Source organism: Quercus robur, chromosome 7, assembly GCF_932294415.1.
Source record: "Quercus robur chromosome 7, dhQueRobu3.1, whole genome shotgun sequence".
Taxonomy (NCBI): domain Eukaryota; kingdom Viridiplantae; phylum Streptophyta; class Magnoliopsida; order Fagales; family Fagaceae; genus Quercus; species Quercus robur.
In genome coordinates this window covers 45,314,370-45,333,641 of record NC_065540.1, presented here as the reverse complement: position 1 = coordinate 45,333,641, position 19,272 = coordinate 45,314,370, and the positions used below count along the sequence as shown (strand labels likewise).

At 37.1% G+C, this 19,272-nt stretch overlaps 2 protein-coding genes across 13 annotated transcripts in view; both read left to right on the top strand.

Moving 5' to 3' along the window:
• Window positions 1–19,272, top strand: part of LOC126693635 (DNA repair protein recA homolog 2, mitochondrial-like) — a 51,765-nt gene that overhangs the window by 11,038 nt on the left and 21,455 nt on the right. The gene's annotated exons all lie outside the window — the stretch shown is intronic.
• The window catches only part of LOC126693641 (DNA repair protein recA homolog 2, mitochondrial-like), a 51,335-nt gene continuing 46,733 nt past the window's right edge, over window positions 14,671–19,272 (top strand). For 5 of the 6 annotated variants that reach the window (XM_050389703.1, XM_050389699.1, XM_050389700.1 and 2 more), the window contains exons 1-4: window positions 15,097–15,221; window positions 18,052–18,111; window positions 18,244–18,806; window positions 18,903–18,972. In XM_050389703.1, coding sequence (XP_050245660.1) covers window positions 18,784–18,806; window positions 18,903–18,972 — 93 coding nt within the window. In that variant the 5' untranslated portion in view covers window positions 15,097–15,221; window positions 18,052–18,111; window positions 18,244–18,783. Of the gene's footprint in view, window positions 15,222–18,051; window positions 18,112–18,243; window positions 18,807–18,902; window positions 18,973–19,272 lie in introns of those variants that run through there. The other variant, XM_050389698.1, reaches the window with a different exon arrangement.

The following is a 19,272-nucleotide window of genomic DNA, read 5'->3' as shown; positions in this document are numbered from 1 at the left end:
TGTAGTTGATGGGAACAAATAAATTCACAATAAAATTATTGATAAGTATAATTAATCTAAAAAATTATGTATCTTTTTTAGAAGAAAAACATTTCTGTAATTTATTACAATCATTATTTTTTTTATCATAGTTTATTATATAGTGTATGATTAAAAAATGAATTTGAGATTCTATGTGTGTGTGCGCGCACACACACACGTGGTTTTGCTTTTGAACTTATAAGGGGATGTAAGCGACTAAATTTCTCGGTTCGAAATAAATCAAACAAGTAAAATAGTTTCACAAATGCGAATTTGTATTGATGATTGTGTGGTACAATTCTCTGTGATTACAAAAGAGTTATCCTCTGATTCGATCTCCTTAAAAGACTTGTTGATTGGATTTGTAGTAATGTGATTTTGATTTGAACACCCAATGTACTTCAATTTGGCTGAAGAATGGATCGAAGATCTTTGGAACAGAATTACAATGAATTTCTGGCTATGAGCTTGTTGGAAATCCTTTGTTCTTCACGTTCTTCGTGTTCTTCGTGTGTTCTTCGTCTTCGAAGGTTTGTTGTGGAAGTTCTCCGGGGCTTTAGAGGCTTGAATCCGTGGAGCTTCACTGATTTGTGGTTGTTTGAGGTTTCTGGAGGCTTTTGAGCTTGATTCCAGTGAACTTTGAGATCTAGGCAGATAGTTTGGATGATTCTGCTTTGAATGTTCTTTGTATTTGAAGATTTGTGGTGGAAGTTCTTCGGGGCTTTGGAGGCTTGAATCCGAAGAGCTTCACTGATTTGTGATTTGATGATGTTTTCGGACCTTTGAGCTTGATTCCCGTGAACTTTAGGATCTAGGCAGATGATTTGAATGATTCTGCTTCGAATGTTCTTTGATTTTGGGGTTGAAGTTCTTGAAGTTCTTGAAGGCTTTGAGGCTTGATCTTCGCAGAGCCTCTTCACTTCTGAATTCTGGTCCTCCTAAATGTCTCAAGAAGGCTTCTATTTATAGGAGTTTTGGGGTGGGTGAGCGACACGTGGCGGAGCTTGATTGGTGACACATGTCACAGCTTGATTGGTCCGCTTGAGTCATCGCTTACACATGCGAAGTTGCTTGAGTCATCGCTTACACGTGCGAGGCTGCTTGAGTCATCGCTTACACGTGCGAGGCTGCTTGAGTCATCGCTTACACGTGCGCTGCTGCGTGATTGGCTCTTGCATGACACTTGGCAAATTTCTGTTGGCTTCTGAATAGTGATAGCAAAACCTAGCAGCAATACATGGTGTTCTGTAATTGGCTGTATTTTGTGGACTTGGTAATGTGATGTGTCAGCTTGTGATAGGTCGGGAATTTTCCCTCTCTACAAATGCCCCCTCGAGACTCGTTCACACACACGATCTCGGAGTGTGGTGTGGGAATGAGTTTCGAAAAATGGATTTTTGGTACTTGACTCTTTAAGTGAAGTAGTTGAAGGTAGTGGAGCTGTTGAAGGTGGTGGAGCTGTTGAAGGTGGTGGAGCTTTCAGAAGGATAAGATTAAGTTGAAGTACTTTCAGAAGAGTATTTTGGATCGTTGGCGGCGATCACAAGATGTTGAAGATGGGGAAGATGAGAGAATGGTGGCTGGATACAGTATGCAGGGTCATGGAACTAACCTCGTGTTCTTAAGAACTCCTGGTGAAGTTATTTCAGAAGTTCATGCTTTGGATTACAACGAGGACAGGTGGGAAAGTGGTTGAATGTGCCTGCATAATTGCATCACTCGAGTTAAGTTGAAGTAATTTCAGAAGCTTATGTATTCTGGGTATGCTGGTAGTGGCAACGAAGAAGATGGAAATGAAGCAAAGCAAATGGGCAAAGCATACACCACCATGGTGCTGGCCCTGTATGCTGGGACCCTTCTGGTGTAGATGTTTATGGGAAGTACAACTTTGAATATGGGACTGACTGTGTGTTGCATGGGGTCCGACAGCAAGTAATCGAATGCGCCTGTGTAATAGGACCATGCTGTCGGACGTTATGTTGAAGTAATTTCAGAAGAGTATCTTCTGAAATCCTTCAAGCTGATTTTAAGTTGGAGTAATTTCAGAAAATGAGTTTTGAGGTACCAGCAACGATGACCTTTGGGTCCCATAGTAGTGGGGACATGGAATAAAGCTTTGATGACCATTTACCGGCACCAAAAGCTGAATTCTGATGAGCTGGCGCCTTGGAGGTTGTTTTAAGTGTTGGATGGAAAACAATTTGTAGGATACCCCAACACTTTTTACCATCTTCATCTACTGCCTCTTGTTGGAAAAGCACAGAAAAATGAAAGATGGAACCAACTTGTGAACCTGGTTTGGAAACCAGACAAGTTGCTGTTTGTTCCGAACCACTGCTGCTGCTGGAAGATCAAGCAATTGGAAAGAGACTACAGGAGCCCTAAGGTTAGGAACAGGTGTGTCCGCTGGACTTGGATTCCCTGGCCAACCAAGTCCACGGAAACATGGGAGGTCGATGCAGACCTTGTTATGAGTAATCTTATGGACAAAGGTGGTCGTTAAGTGGAGAAACAAAGTTTGTTTGGATCTCAAAATTGCAATGATGTTGTAAATAGGGTTTCGATCGAACCATGGGAGGGTTGATCTCAAACCGATTATGAAGCAAAATCGGTTGCTAGGTGTTGAGAATGATGAGGTCATAGTGAGAAATGGTTGTGAAAATGAGGATTTGAAAATCTGAAAGAGGCAAATCTTCATTTCATGATTCAGTGTTTTTTTTTTTTTAGATGAGTTTTTGATGAACCCGGCCCTCCTATTTATAGTAGAGAGATGAAGAATGGTAGGTAGGTAGTTGAGAATGGTAGTTGAGAATTTTTGGTGAGAATGGTAGATGGGAACGGTAGGTGGGAACGGTAGGTGGAAATGGTAGGTTGGAACGGTAGGTGGGAATGGTAGGCACCGAACGGGAATGGTAAGTTGGAGACTGGTAGGCACCGAACGGGAATAGCAGATTGAACTAATGACCTAGTGTAATTTTAAGACACACTTGTGAGAGTTCATTTGTACTTTGAAAGGCAAGCCTTGATGGAATCTGGAGAATAACCCTGCGAGGATCCCAATTAAATGGATGAATCTCAAATTTTGTTCTTGAGGACCTAAGTTTTGAACACTTGGAATTGAGTCATTTTTGCAATTTTCAAGTCTCAAATGACAGAACGGACTCCAAAATCGGAATGTACTCGAAAAGTTGAGCAAGATAGGTCCATCTCAAAAATTTTGACATTTGGTCAACATTCGCACAAAAGTCAACTTTTTTGGAAATTAGACGTTTGCACAATTTCTGAGCTTCGAATGAAGAAACGGGTCCCAAAATCGGAATGTACTCGAAAAATTGAGTGGGACAGGTCCGTTTTGAAAATTTTGACTTTCTGGTTAATATTTGCACAAAAGTCAACTTTTTTGGAAATTGGATGTTTGCACAATTTCTGAACTTCGAATGAAGAAACGGGTCCCAAAATCGGAATGTACTCGAAAAATCGAGTGGGACAAGTCCGTTTTGAAAATTTTGATTTTCTGGTCAAGGTCAAAGGTCCATTTGGTCAAAGTTTTTTTTTTTTTTTTTTTTTTGCAGGCGGTTCGGATCCGAGTCAAATTTCCGGGTCGGTCCGGGTCGAATCTGGACAAACGGGTCAGCAGTGGATGACGTCATCCATGACGTCACAGTGCTGAGGGTGCGTGTGGCACGTGCGGCATGTGTGGCACGTGTGACACGTGTGGCACGTGCGAGCGCTGGCTGTCCAAATCGGCGCGTGGGACTGAAGGCCGCGAACGCCGATGTTGCCGGAGGCGCGTGGCGGCGCGTGGCTTGACGTTTGGGCCTGAAATTTTCAGGTTTTGCAGATCGGAGGCCGTAGAACACGATGGTATGGTCAGCTTTCCAAAATCATGGGCAGATTTGCACAGATTTGAAGGTTTAGGCCGCGGATCGTCGCTAGCCTGTGGCGGCGCGTGGAGGCGCGTGCTTAGGTTTTTGGACCTGAAATTTCTGGGTTTTGTAGATCGTGGGCCGTAAAAGACCATGGTATAGTCAGTTTTCTAAAACCATTGGCAGATTTGCACAGATCTGAAGGATTAGGCCGCGGGTCGTCGCGAGTCTGTGGCCATGCGTGGCGGTGCGTGGTGGCTCCGTTGCTGCAGATTTTTCTGAGTTTTATACATCAAAGTCCTTAGAAGATTTCTGTGGGTTGATTTTTTGTGAAATCTTGTCAGAAATTTTAGAAATCCGGAATGGGAAACCGCATTGTTGAACTTGTTATCTATTCAGACTTTTTAGTCCGCTGGCTGCTCTGTCAGGACGTTGCATTTCAATATTCGGTGCAGCCTTCTTTGATTTTGAGTATATTAGAACCGCAATGTCTGACTTTAAACATTTTTGTGGCAGCATTTTTCCATTGGCCGGTTGGTGGAACCATTAATGGTTTGCTGACTTTCTTCATTTTTCTTGTTTGTTGTCACAGAAATTTTCTATATAAAGGCATGCCATTGCCTTCCTTCATCACTGAGATACATACTAACCTTCAGCTTCCTCATGCTTTCAAGAATTATTTATTTATTTATTTTTTTTTTTTTTTTTTTTTTTTTTTTAGTGCGTGCAATGAGATTTTCTTCTTGACAAATTTTTTTTTGTTGCTTATTTTTGTTTTGCAGCACAGTTTCTTTGATCTTTGGATTTTAACATCAAACTTTACACTGGTGTTCATGACGCATTGATGCTATCCCTGACACCTGTCTTTGAAGCTATTCTGGCTTTTGTCTTGGCAATTAAGCTGCATCAACACTTGCCTTTGCAACATTGTCACATCAACAGTCTTTACCATGAAGCCGTGTTGGCTCTTGTGTTGGCAATGAAGCAATACTAGCACCTGTCCTTGCAATGAAACTATACTAGCACTAATTTTTGCATGAAAGTGTTCCATACTTGTCTTTTCAACGCAGCCATCTCAAGAGTCTTTGCAACGTAGCCACATCAAGAGTCTTTACCATGAAGCCGTGTCAGCATTTGTCTTTGCCATGAAGCAATGTCAACACTTCATTTACACCGAAGCCGTGTCATCATTCATTTTTGCCATGAAGCCACGTCAACACTTCATTTGCACTGAAGCCGTGTCATCATTCATCTTTGCCATAAAGCCACGTCAATACTTCATCTTTGCCATGAAGCCATGTCAACACTTCATTTGCACCGAAGTCATGCCAACATCCATCTTTGCCATGAAACAATATTTGCACTTACATTGACTATGAAGTCGCGCCATTATTTGCACCGAAGCCGTGCTAACATTCATCTTTGCTATGAAGTCATGACCACACTCTACATTAGCACTAAAGTCATGCCAATACTCTTATTTGCCATGAAACCACGTCAACACTTCATTTGCGCTGAAGCCGTACCAATATTCGTCTTTGCTATGACATCGCGTCAACACTTCATCTGTACTGAAGTCGCACCAACATTGGCCTTTGAAGTTGCATTAGCGCCAATTTTTAGAGGCGAAAAAGTTCAAACATCGAGGGTACATAGTACTATCACCAGACATCAAGATTTTAGAGATGCCAACAAGACTTTGAAGATGCAAGGAACTCTCATAAAGACTTTGAAGATGCAAGAAGATGCCAACAAAACCTTGAAGTTTCAAGAAGCTCCTATTAAGACTTTGAGGATGCAAAGAGATGTCATCAAAACCTTGAAAATGCAAGGAGCCTGTATCAAGACTTTGAACATGCCACCAAGAATTTGACATTGCACGAATATGCTCTTAGAGGCGAGATGACACAACACCAACTTCAGATGCTGGAGGAAGGTGACGTTGTTCAGATTTCAAAGACATGATGTGAAACGGCATCACTCAGAAGGGAGATGATGTGGTTCAAATTTCGGAGTTGTGAAGTGGCACAACCTAGAAGAGAGACGATGTAGATTAGACTTGTAAGGTACAAGAAAATGCCTCCAAGAGATAAGTGATGCAAAGCATACTTCAAAGATGTGGGAGGATGTCCACAAAAGATGAGCAATGCCATGCAGACTTCATTCCTTGCAAAAGAGGTTGAAGATTTTATTTTGCTCCACAATCAAGAACCAACTTATGTTTATCATTAGTTCAAGAAAAGCTGAGTAACACCAATTCTTTGCAACTGTCATTTTCTACCACAATGATCTTTGAGCATTATGTAGTGAGCAATTGACTGATCTTAAGCGATGCCTTGCCAATCAAAGGGTTCTTGAAAGCACGTTGATGGCCTATGGAGAAACTCTTCAAGCTAGACAAGCAATCCTTCTTCTTTTCATGTGACTGAACTTAGTGAAAAGTACTAAGCTGCCTACGTACCCCAGAGAGGGATCAAGTCATCACGTAGTTCAACATATATATATATATATATATATGGATGATTTTTTTTTTTTTGTTTTTTTTTTTTGTGTTTTTGCAAAAAGAAGGGCGCAGTGTGTAATAGTGGGTATCACCACTAATCGAACCCGAGATGGCCTCAAGGGTGACACAGGCGTCCAATCGCTACGCCACACTCGCAATTGTTGACATGGAATGAGATTAATTTCTCCTTATTGGTACGCTTTGAAGGGTAATGGGAAGACATCATGTACTCTTGCAGCACTACAGTGGGTAGTTTAAGCTCTTACCGAGGAGCAATTCTTGATTTTCAAGTGTAGAAGTGTTTAAGGAACTTCCCATTGATGGGGACGATCCTTATGCCATCATCATTGTCGATCAACTTGTGAGCTCCAATGGTGTTTGCCCCCTGCTTGAGAGTTGGAAGTACATTACAAGCAACGGTCACATGGTTTGACCCAACAACTTGATTGAAGTTTAGATCAATCTTGTTTTCTTTGGCAAGCTTCATGATTTGTTCTTTGAAGACGAAGCATTTTTGTATTGGGTGGCCAATGATGCGATGATATTTACAGTAGTTAGGGTCATCAACTTTCCCCATGTCTTCTGGTCGCCTGCATTCTGGCAATTCAATTAGCTTCAATTGCAATAGTTGTTCTAAGATGTTTGGCACATCTTCATCGGGGAACGGATATACTTTTTGCTCACGTTCTTTAAAGGTCAGGCGACGCACTTCATTCTTTTGCCACCCTTCAAGTTGTTCTTCATTTGCCTTTGCTCCTCTTCTTGGAACCTTGATTTCGGCAGTGCTAACAACCATTGGGTCTTTGAGGCTGACTTTTGCATTCCTATCATTCCTCCTTACTTCCCTTCTGTTTTCCTCAGGTATGGGAGGGTTTGTACTTCCGCGGCTAGCAATGCTCAACTCCATGTCATGGGCACGAGTTGCTAACTCTTCAAATGTTCGGGGCTTTATCCCTTGAAGGATGTAAAGAAGTCCCCAATGCATGCCTTGGATGCACATCTCTATAGCAGATATTTCAGTAAGTCTATCTTTGCAATCTAGACTCAAAGAACGCCACCGATTGATATAATCAACGACGGGCTCATCTTTCCACTGTTTAGTATTGGTAAGCTCCATCATGCTTACCGTGCGTCGTGTGCTGTAGAATCGATTAAGAAACTCCCTTTCAAGTTGTTCCCAGCTATCGATTGACTCGGGCTCTATGTCTGTATACCAATCAAAAGCATTCCCCTTTAGTGAACGGACAAACTGCTTTACAAAGAGGCCTCCTTGAGTCCCTGCATTCTCGCAAGTTTCTACAAAGTGAGCAATGTGTTGCTTAGGATTTCCTTTGCCATCGAACTGCAAGAACTTGGGAGGCTGATACCCATTTGGCATTCTCATGTTGTCGATGCGCTTTGTGTAAGGTTTTGAATATGTGAGAGAACTTGTAGAAGAACCTCCATATTGTGCTCGGATGGTATTTGTTATCATGTCTTGTAATTGTTGGACTGACAACGAAGCAACCGAAGTAGATTGTTCTCGTCGGGGAGTGTTTTCAATTTCTCTCCCTTCGTCATCTTTCGTAGATGTGAATTTATGACCACGGCTTGATTCACCAAGATCTTGCACTTCGAGCTTGTTCATCAAAGTTGCAATTTGGAGGTCCTTATCTTCAAGTGCTTTTGTGAGAAGGACAACTTTTTGTTCCATTTCAGCCATCTTTTCTTCCATGGTAGAGGTGTTAGTCATCATGACTGACACAACTTCCCAAGATGATGGAGAAGAAAGTGAATTGATGTGAGTCGGTGAAATCTCATTTTTTGGGTTCCCTTCGGTGGGAGAGAAATCATGCGACCAACTTCTTGTGAAGGAAGAAGGGGATTTGCCCCCATACTTGAGGTGTTCCAAGGTGGAGACGTCCTTGTTGATGACCTTGTTTCTTGTAAGAGGGTCTAAGGAGATGATTGTCTGGACCTTGGCTTCCTTGGTTGTTTGATATTGAAGTTGATTGTTTGCTTTGGGTTGGCTACAATTGATTACACCAATGCAGTTGTTGGTGGTAGCCATACCAAGTTTAGTTGAAGTAGCTATTGTTGAAGCTTGAATGTTCTTGCTAGAGACCATTGAAGTTGGTAGCAAGGTGATATTGATTTCTTTCTTTGAAGGAGAATGAGATGAGAGGCAGAGACGTCCCACCAGGCGTGCCAGAATTTGTAAGCGACTAAATTTCTCGGTTCGAAATAAATCAAACAAGTAAAATAGTTTCACAAATGCGAATTTGTATTGATGATTGTGTGGTACAATTCTCTGTGATTACAAAAGAGTTATCCTCTGATTCGATCTCCTTAAAAGACTTGTTGATTGGATTTGTAGTAATGTGATTTTGATTTGAACACCCAATGTACTTCAATTTGGCTGAAGAATGGATCGAAGATCTTTGGAACAGAATTACAATGAATTTCTGGCTATGAGCTTGTTGGAAATCCTTTGTTCTTCACGTTCTTCGTGTGTTCTTCGTCTTCGAAGGTTTGTTGTGGAAGTTCTCCGGGGCTTTAGAGGCTTGAATCCGTGGAGCTTCACTGATTTGTGGTTGTTTGAGGTTTCTGGAGGCTTTTGAGCTTGATTCCAGTGAACTTTGAGATCTAGGCAGATAGTTTGGATGATTCTGCTTTGAATGTTCTTTGTATTTGAAGATTTGTGGTGGAAGTTCTTCGGGGCTTTGGAGGCTTGAATCCGAAGAGCTTCACTGATTTGTGATTTGATGATGTTTTCGGACCTTTGAGCTTGATTCCCGTGAACTTTAGGATCTAGGCAGATGATTTGAATGATTCTGCTTCGAATGTTCTTTGATTTTGGGGTTGAAGTTCTTGAAGTTCTTGAAGGCTTTGAGGCTTGATCTTCGCAGAGCCTCTTCACTTCTGAATTCTGGTCCTCCTAAATGTCTCAAGAAGGCTTCTACTTATAGGAGTTTTGGGGTGGGTGAGCGACACGTGGCGGAGCTTGATTGGTGACACATGTCACAGCTTGATTGGTCCGCTTGAGTCATCGCTTACACATGCGAAGTTGCTTGAGTCATCGCTTACACGTGCGAGGCTGCTTGAGTCATCGCTTACACGTGCGAGGCTGCTTGAGTCATCGCTTACACGTGCGAGGCTGCTTGAGTCATCGCTTACACGTGCGCTGCTGCGTGATTGGCTCTTGCATGACACTTGGCAAATTTCTGTTGGCTTCTGAATAGTGATAGCAAAACCTAGCAGCAATACATGGTGTTCTGTAATTGGCTGTATTTTGTGGACTTGGTAATGTGATGTGTCAGCTTGTGATAGGTCGGGAATTTTCCCTCTCTACAGGGGATTTCAATGAAATAGAAAAAAAAAAATCATTTTTATTTTTAAATAAAATTTGACATATAAAAGAAATAATTGTGTATTAATTGTAGTTTGAACTAAAAGAAGCATCTGGTTACGAAATACATAAAAGAAATTCACAAAAAAGAGGGGGAAAATCAACATATAAGTACTCATAATATTTTCAAAGGAACAAGATTCAAATGTAGTAAATCTCCATGACCAATTACCCAATTATCGAATAAATTTTTTTTTTTAAAAATGGTCGTCATGTGTGAGACAAAAAATTTTAAAAATGTCACCACTTTGGATTTTGGAAGCGTTGATATTGAGATTTTGAGATTCACTTAATGAAACTCTAGACAGCGAGAACAGCGCACTTTCCTCTCTTCATATTGGCTACTTGCAAGAAGATAAGATTGAGGGAGAATTGCCTCCCACGTGGCCGGCAAAAGTAAACGGTCAAAACTTCATATTTAAATTTAAAATGCGTTTGAATTTTATATAGGTTTTATTGCAAGAGGGCCAGTTGTCCTTCACGTGGATTTTTATTTTTTATTAAGGAAAAAAAAAAAAAAAAAAAAAAAAACGTAAGAAACAGCGTAAAAGAAATGCAGCACTTTCATTTCATCAGCAGCAAAACACTTCACATGCACTAGTCTGGTAGTGCCACACTAACCACTAACTTAAGCAACATTCACTCTTCATTCCTTCATTTCAGAAAACAAAAACAAAAAATGACGGATTTGCTCTTCACATCATCAAGGAAGTTTGGTTTGCTCTTCACGAGTCTACCATTAGTTTTTTTAAGAAATTTGGATCCTAATGCCGTTCACTTTATAGCTTTTTCTAGTGGAAACACCTTTGTAGATAACTAGGTGGTTTTAACCAAAAAAAATATAAAAAGCTAACTGAGTGGTTTGGTTGAAAAATTTAATAATACACGCTGACACTTCACTCGTTTAACAAGATGTCTAACCGACAAATTATAATTTATTTTTTATTTGCTTTTTAATAATCTTCAAAAGTTGTTTTTATTTATATATTCTAGTCTTTGCGAACAACGTTGGTTCATCTTCGAGTTCAATAATTTGAGAGAGAGAGAGAGAGGTATGAGTCAAGTCTTTGTTTATTGTCTTCTCACAATTAAAGTCTTTTTTTTTTTTTTTTTTTTTTTTTAATTATTGCGGGTATTAACAACTTCATGAACTAATTGGATTAATTATAATATAGTTGGTACGTCGAAATTTTTATTTTTAAAACTTCCAAAATGTTATTTTAACGCGCGTTTGAAGTTCAATTGGGTTTCATAATTTTTATTTCTCATAAGCAGCCAAAGAAGAACAACCAAACCACCTAAATTATTGGCCTTTCGTTTTATAACTTTGATTCTTTGCAATGGAAAGTGTAAAGAAACATAAAACATGAAAGGGTCATTATCATAAAAAGGCTTCAGCTTAAATATGTAATTTATCTAATGGTTAGATTTTCAATTAGTAGGAGTTGTAATAAAACTTTATTATATATTATCTCAATGAATTATTTATATTATTTAAATGAATTTTTGGTTAAATAGTAGGAGATAAGATAAAGCTTTATAGTAGCTATTTTTTAAGATAATGCGTCTCACTTTATAACTTTTTTCTAGTGGAAACACTTTTCTAGATGGGATTTACTTACATGTGCTCTTAAGATATATATTAATAATCCATTTTAGAAAACTTTTTATAGAAAAACGAAAAAATAATTCACTATTTTGATAATTTTTAAAATTTTTTTTAAATAAAAACTTTCCCATTAACACATTAACCCTGACCCTTTATGAATAACTAGGTGGTTTTAACCAAAATAAAAAGGTAACCGAGTGATTTGGTTGAAAATTTGATAATAAACGCTGACACTTCCCATGTTTCAAAAAGAAGACAAACAAACAAACTATAAATTATTTTTTATTTGCTTTTGACAAAGCTAGAAAAGATTTTTTTTTTTTAATTGCTTTTTATTAGTCTTTGTGAATAACGGTGGTTCATCTTCGAGTTCAATTATTTGAGAGAGAGAGAGAGAGAGTACAAGTACCTTTTTTTTTAAGAAATTATATAGTAAAATATATGATATATACCTAACAAAACTCATAAAAAATTATTCTGATTTTCTTTTTTTATACAAGTACTTTTTTAAAAAGATATTATACAATAAAATATATGATATACCTAACATAACTCATAAAAAATAAATAAGATCGTTGATGGGTATCATGGTTTCCAAGCGGTTGGTGATTTTAATATGACAATTGCTATCCTGAAGTGTTTTGGGTTCACTTGGTTGTCCTATAATTGATTTGGCCTCAATTAATTATATTGGTTACACCTACATTTTCTTTGTGTTAGAATTTATTTTCCTTTCTTTGTATTTATTTCTAAAAAAATAAAAAGTAATTATCTCACATTGCTTAAAAAAGTGTGTTATTTATAGTATAACTCATTTTAGAAAAATTCAAGGACCGTTTGGTAACGTTGTTTGTATTTTTTAGAAATATGTGTGGGTGAAAAAGTGTGTGAAAATACGTATAATATTGTTTAAAAACTAAAAAGTATTATTTAAACTACAGTACCAAACAACCCCTCATTACTCATTAAATTCCAATCCTAAACTCTTATTATTTTTCTTAATCAAGTAGCAAACAAATATATTTAGTCATTTTTAACCTCTGTGTGTGTATATGTTATTATTTTATCAGTTATATCAAGTTCGAAAGTCATTCAATTTCCCAAATTACCATTTATTTCTAGTTTCGATCAAGTCTAAAATCAGTGTGTGGACATGTGAATGAGGTCACCTCGAAATGTCTTTGAAATTCTATGCAAGTTTTTGGTTCAAGTTATTGTAATTATCATGATTTTAAGTTCAGCTTTGATGAAAAAAAAAAAAAAAAATATATATATATATATATATATATATCAAATCATCTTCGGAATGGGTTGGGGAAAAAAATAAAAATTGAAAGTGAACAATAAAGACATACTCTGATGATAAACTCAATATAATATATAGGTGACAAGTTGACGGAGTCTTTTGGGTTAATATTGCAAAATCTGAATTTAATTTGCGTTATAGATACTGTTTGAACTTAATTGGGAAATTGAGGAAAGAGAAAGAATTTCGGCAACAGTATTGCCGAAATTCAACAAAAGTAGTAGAGAGAAAGAGAAAAAGTTGGAGAGAGAAAGAAGAGGAATTTCGGCAACGCTGTTACCGAAATTCCTCTGCCCAAATTCCTGTTCGGTCCTGTGTAAAAAAGCAATTGCGGCAATACCATTGTCGAAATAGGGAAAAAAAAAAATTTTTTTTTTTTTGGTAATTGTGGCAATGGCATTGCCAAAAATGGGGAAAAAAATTGAATGAAATTATGGTTATGACATTGCCGAAAATGAGAGGAAAAAAAAATGTTGTTGCCAAAATCTGGGAAGAAATTTTAAAAAAAGTGTTATGTTCACAATATTTTTATGATACTTTCACAACAAATCACAGGTGATTAGTTATTATTAGTTCAAATTTTATTTTAACACTGAGATTACTTTTTTAATCTAATAATAACAACCTGCCACTTAAAATTTGTTGTAAAAATATTGTAAAAATTGTGTGTACCTATCATTTCTTAAAAATAAATAAATAAATAATAGAATTGTGGCAATGGGATTGCCAAAATAGGTGTAGAAAATTTTCACTTATTTCGGCAATGCCATTGCCGAAAATGTGAAAAAAAAAAGGAGAAGAATTGTGGCAATGGGATTGCCGAAATTCCCATTGCCACAATTCAAAAAAAAAAAAAAGAAAAGAAAGAAAGAGAGAAGAATTGTGGCAATGGGATTGCCGAAATTCCCATTGCCACAATTCAAAAAAAAAAAAAAAAAAAAAAAAAAAGAAAGAAAGAGAGAAGAATTGTGGCAATGGGATTGCCGAAATTCCCATTGTGAAAATTTTCTACCCTTATTTCGGCAATCCCATTGCCACAATTCTATTATTATTATTTTTTTTTTTAAGAAATGATAGGTACACACAATTTTTACAATATTTTTACAACAAATTTTAAGTGGCAAGTTGTTATTATTAGATTAAAAAAGTAATCTCAGTGTTAAAATCAAATTTGAATTAATAATAACTAATCACCTGTGATTTGTTGTAAAAGTATTATAAAAATATTGTGAATGTAACACTTTTTTTTAAAATTTCTTCCCAGATTTCGGCAACAACATTTTTTTTTTTTCCTCTCATTTTCGACAATGACATTTTCATAATTCCATTCAATTTTTTCCCCCATTTTCGGCAACGCCATTGCCACAATTACCAAAAAAAAAATTTCTTTTTTTTCCCTATTTCGGCAATGACATTGCCGCAATTGTTTTTTTATACAGGACCGGGCAGGAATTTGGACAGAGGAATTTCGGTAACAGCGTTGCCGAAATTCCTCTTCTTTCTCTCTCCAACTTTTTCTCTTTCTCTCTCCTACTTTTGTTGAATTTCGGCAACACTGTTGCTGAAATTCTTTCTCTTTCCTCAATTCTCCAATTAAATTCAAACAGTACCTATAACGCAAATTAAGTTCAGATTTTGCAATATTAACCCAAAAGATTCCAAGTTGACGACTTGACGTATTGGTCAAAACGTCATAAAATCGTAAAAATTCTTTTGAAAACGCATTCTATACTCATGAGAAATTATAAATAAATAAATAAAATATCATCAAATTATACTCTGACCATAAAGAAAAGACAAAGTAGTAAAACTTCCCAAACGGAGAGATTGTGAAGTACAATCAAAATTCACAAGTGGCCCACATAAAGAAAATCACATTTGAATTTAGTCCGCATTTGATTTCATTTGGGTTTCATTTGTCAAAAACCAAATGACGAAAAAGGCCTACCTTTTTGAAATTTGAAGGACTGATAATTTTGACCAAAAAGAAAGAAAACATTTAGAGTATGCAAAGAAACAGTGAAGAAGAAACGCTGCACTTTCCTCTCTTATTATTGTCCTCTCTGTTCATATTAAGTTTCCCTATGAAACAAAATATTTGTTCACACTCACTGACTCACACCAGCAGTGGTATCACCCCACTGCAAAACCAACCAACATTCTCATTTACCAAAGTCACAGCAACCGCAACTCCTCTCTTCCTCCACCTCCCAAAAAAAAGAGAAATGACGGAGTTGGCCTTTTCCGTTGCAGAAAAAGTTATCGAGAAGCTAGGCTCCCTTGCTTACCAAGAGATTTCCTTGACATGGAGCATTGAAAGCGATCTGAAAAAGCTTCAGGATACCATGTCCACCGTCCAAGCTGTGCTGCTGGATGCTGAGGAGAAGCAAGCAAAAAACCACCAGCTGAGCGTTTGGCTGGAGCGACTCAACGTTGTCTTTCATGATGCCATGGATGTGCTGGATGAATTCGAGTGTGAAGATCTACGCAGGCAGGTAGTGAAAACATATGGAAGCACCAGCAGAAAGGTACGTCGTTTCTTTTCGTCTTCTAACCCAGTTGCCTTCCGTAATAAAATGGGTCATAGAGTCAAGGAGATCAGAGAGAGGTTAGATTTGATAGCAAAGGATAGAGATCAATTTCAGCTTGAGGTGAGACTCGATGAGCGTGTTGTGCACAGGGAGACCCACTCCTTTGTTCGTGATCGTGATGTTATTGGGAGGGCTGATGACAAGCAAAAGATCATAGATCTTTTGATGCTCCCAAATGATAATGATAACATTTCTGTGATTTCTATTGTGGGAATCGGAGGTCTGGGCAAGACTACACTTGCTCAGTGGGTGTATAATGATGTAAGGGTAGCTAATAGCTTTGACCGCAGATTATGGGTGTGTGTATCAGAAAATTTTGACGTTTTAAAATTGTCAAAAGAAATCCTAAAGTCTGCAGGTCGTGGGAATAGCGAGAATATGAGTATGGATTCTGTGCAAGCTAGTTTACGAAGTATTTTGAAGGAAAGAAGATTTTTGATTGTTTTGGACGATGTCTGGAATGAGGATCGTGACAAATGGATTGAATTAGAGAATTTCTTAAGAGAAGGAGGACATGGAAGTAAAATTCTTGTCACTACACGTAGTCACAAAGTTGCGTCAACAATGGCTCCTGTATCAATCCATGACCTAAAAGGTCTTCCAAACAAGGATTGTTTGTCCTTGTTCTTAAGGCGTGCATTGATTGAAGGACAACATGAACAGTATCCAGAATTAGTAGAGATCGGAGAACAAATAGTGGAAAAATGCGAAGGTGTTCCTTTGGCTGTGAAGACTTTAGGGAGTCTACTTTATTCTAAAATTGAGGAGCGGGATTGGATCTCTATAAGGGATAATGATATATGGAAACTGGAGCAAAAGGAAGAAGACATTTTACCGGCATTAAAATTGAGTTACAATAAATTGCCATCGTACTTAAAAGAATGTTTTGCTTATTGCTCATTGTATCCAAAGGGTTTTAGATATGATAATGAGGAGTTAATTCAGTCTTGGATGGCAAATGGACTCCTCAAAAAGTCCAACAAAAGTACTGAAGAGTTGGAAGACATTGGAGAACAATATTTAAAAGAGTTGTTATCAAGATCTTTTTTTCAAGAAGTTAATCATCTAAACAATAGAATTTGGTCATTTAAAATGCATGATTTGTTACATGATCTTTCGTTATATGTTGCACAAAATGATTATTGCTTAATTGAAGACACTAATAACACCAACAAGTTTGAAAAGGCTAGACACGTTTCAATTTTGGACCGTAAGTGTGGTGTTGATGCAACAATAACTTTTTTACACAAGTTGAGTAACAACATGCGGACTATTAATTTCTCATCTAATCCTAGTTTTTGGTACCCATTTGATTCTATTAGTATTAATATTAATGAATCTTTGGTGGATACATGCATCTCAAGGTTTAAGCACCTACGATTGCTAAATTTAAGAAATTCAACGTTGGAAATATTGTCAAGCTCAATTGGTACTTTGAAGCATTTGAGATGTCTCAACTTAAGTAAAAATAAGAAAATAAAGAAATTGCCTGACTCCATTTGCGATCTACAAAATTTGGAAACTTTGATATTATATGACTGTGAAGATCTTGAAGAGTTGCCAAGGGATATAAAAAAGATGGTTAGCCTCAGATATTTTGTGATAACCACAAAACAAACGCGTTTACCCGCCAACGGAATTGAGTGCATGTCTTCTCTGCGACATTTGACCTTTTACAACTGTGATAGACTAGAGTGTTTTAATGAAGGAATCCAACGCCTCACCGCCCTTCGCTTCTTGGGCTTCAATAATTGTAAAAGCCTGATATCTTTGCCGCAAGGTATGGAACACCTAACCGCGTTGGAATATCTGGATATTACAGGATGTGAAAAACTTAATTTAATGGAAAGGGATGACTACCCGACATGTCTTCAAACACTCCTTATTGGGGAATTGCCACAATTAGTGAGTTTGCCCCAAGGGCTTAAAGGATCTGCCGACACTCTACAATTTTTACGGATTTATTTTTGTGAGAACTTGGGGGTATTGCCAGAGTGGCTCCCCGATCTCAGTTCTCTTCGCACGCTTCAGATTATGTACTGCCGAAAATTATCGTCTCTGCCAGAAGGGATGGCTCGCCTCACTGCCCTAAGAGAACTGAAGATTTCTAGTTGTCCTGAATTGAGGAGAGATTATGAGCAAGAGGTCAGCAAAGATTGGGGCAAGATGGTCAAATTCATTTTTGAGTAGGTAAGGGCTAAAATCTTTCTTCCTCTTCTCTTCTACGTATGCTCTGTTTTTCTATCTTACTTCTAACCTAAAAGTCTGATTGTTTGTGGAATTAAATCACAATAAACAACAACTAACCCAGAAATCGTTTCTATTTTTCTTTTTCTTTTTTAAAAATAAAAGGGTAATACATATTATAGCAATAGTATGATTTTTTTTTTTTCTACTTTTCTTTGGTTCATAATTTAAGATAGAAATAAATTGAAAAAAAAAAAAAAGTACGTTATGGAATGAAAAAGATAATTGTTTTTTGGTTTTAAAGATTGAGTCTATGGAGAATAAAAGAGTAGACAAATTATGAACTCTATTCTTGTCTTTGATGGGAGAAAATTTTAAAATCTTGTAATCTTTTCATTTCCTCTCTCTAGAAGTGAACTGAACATGGTGTTAATGAGCTTATTTGGCCCGTATTTTCTGACTAGGAGTAGATGCAATGCAAAATATAAAGTCATATTATCAAGGATGTACGAAATCTATATTTTTGTGAAATTGGCATTATTTTAAATATATTTGATTCTTCTTGTTTCTAAATTGATAGATGATCTTGGAAGATTGTTCTCTCAGAAAAGGATGTTCCTTGTGCTTAAAATTGCCACTGGTAAGATATATATTTTTTTAATTTTTAGTGTTTAATCTAGTGAATGATTGCATTGGATTTACATTTCTTAGTACCAGTGGATTTTCTTCAATTTATACTCATCTAATGATTCCATGCTTCAAAACATTGCAGCTTATCAATTCAGCCATAACATGCAGCACAGAAAGTCTCAGCCTTCTCTTGTATTGTAAATAATTTTAATAATATTGTGGTGTGCATTTAGTGTTTGTAATGATTAATGGAGTGATGTGTGTTTATGTTTATGATTTCAATTGTAATTCATGTATTATCTAATTTGCACAATGTTTTAGTAACTTGAGTCGTGTGTGTTATTGATTGTTTGTCTCTGCTTCTTGGTTTTTGGAATTACTCCAATGAAATTCTTTGTTGTGCTTTATCATTTAATTAAAAAAAAAAATTGAAGTTTGAAATTTTTTTCATGTGATGTAAAATAACTAATCGCATTAGAGTATTTGGTAAGCCAACAATGTGAAAATTATAATTTTATGAAAGTGGAATACTACCTAGAAGTTTGCTTTATCCATCAATTGTTGGTTCCGAATGTCAACCTGTTTTGAAATTTTGGTATTTTAAACACCCAAAGTTGTCATATCTACTGAGTGGCCTTAATGCCCAAAGAGGACTGAAGATTGAAGATTGTTCTAAATCAAGATGACAATGCCAAGGAGATATTGGTGAGTATTGTGTATAAGTTGCTTGTAAATTTGGCCTCCATTGTTTATTGAGATTCACACAATTTTGACTATAATTGATGCCTCTTGTTTCTAAAGTTTTGTCAGGTTTTCGTGGAAGATTCTTCTAAGGAAAAGGGATTCCTTTAGCTTAAAATTTCTTTTCCAGGTGAGATTTCAGAGTCTGAATGTAAAAAAATCCATGATGATGTGAAAGCAACAAAGAAAGACATTGAATTAGCCATTAAAGTAGCTTGGTGTCTAACCTGTGTGCACTTGATTGATTTGGTCTTTCTCGTAGGTCATTCGTGGCTCTCTCAAAACTTGCTGTTGATTTTGGTAGAGAATCTATGTTGTCATTGCAATGTTTTTTTAGCTCACAACATGCACTTGTGATATCTACTAGCTCACCTGTGATATCTACTGGCTCATGAAAACTTGCTATAGCTCTGAGGTTTGGAGGATTACC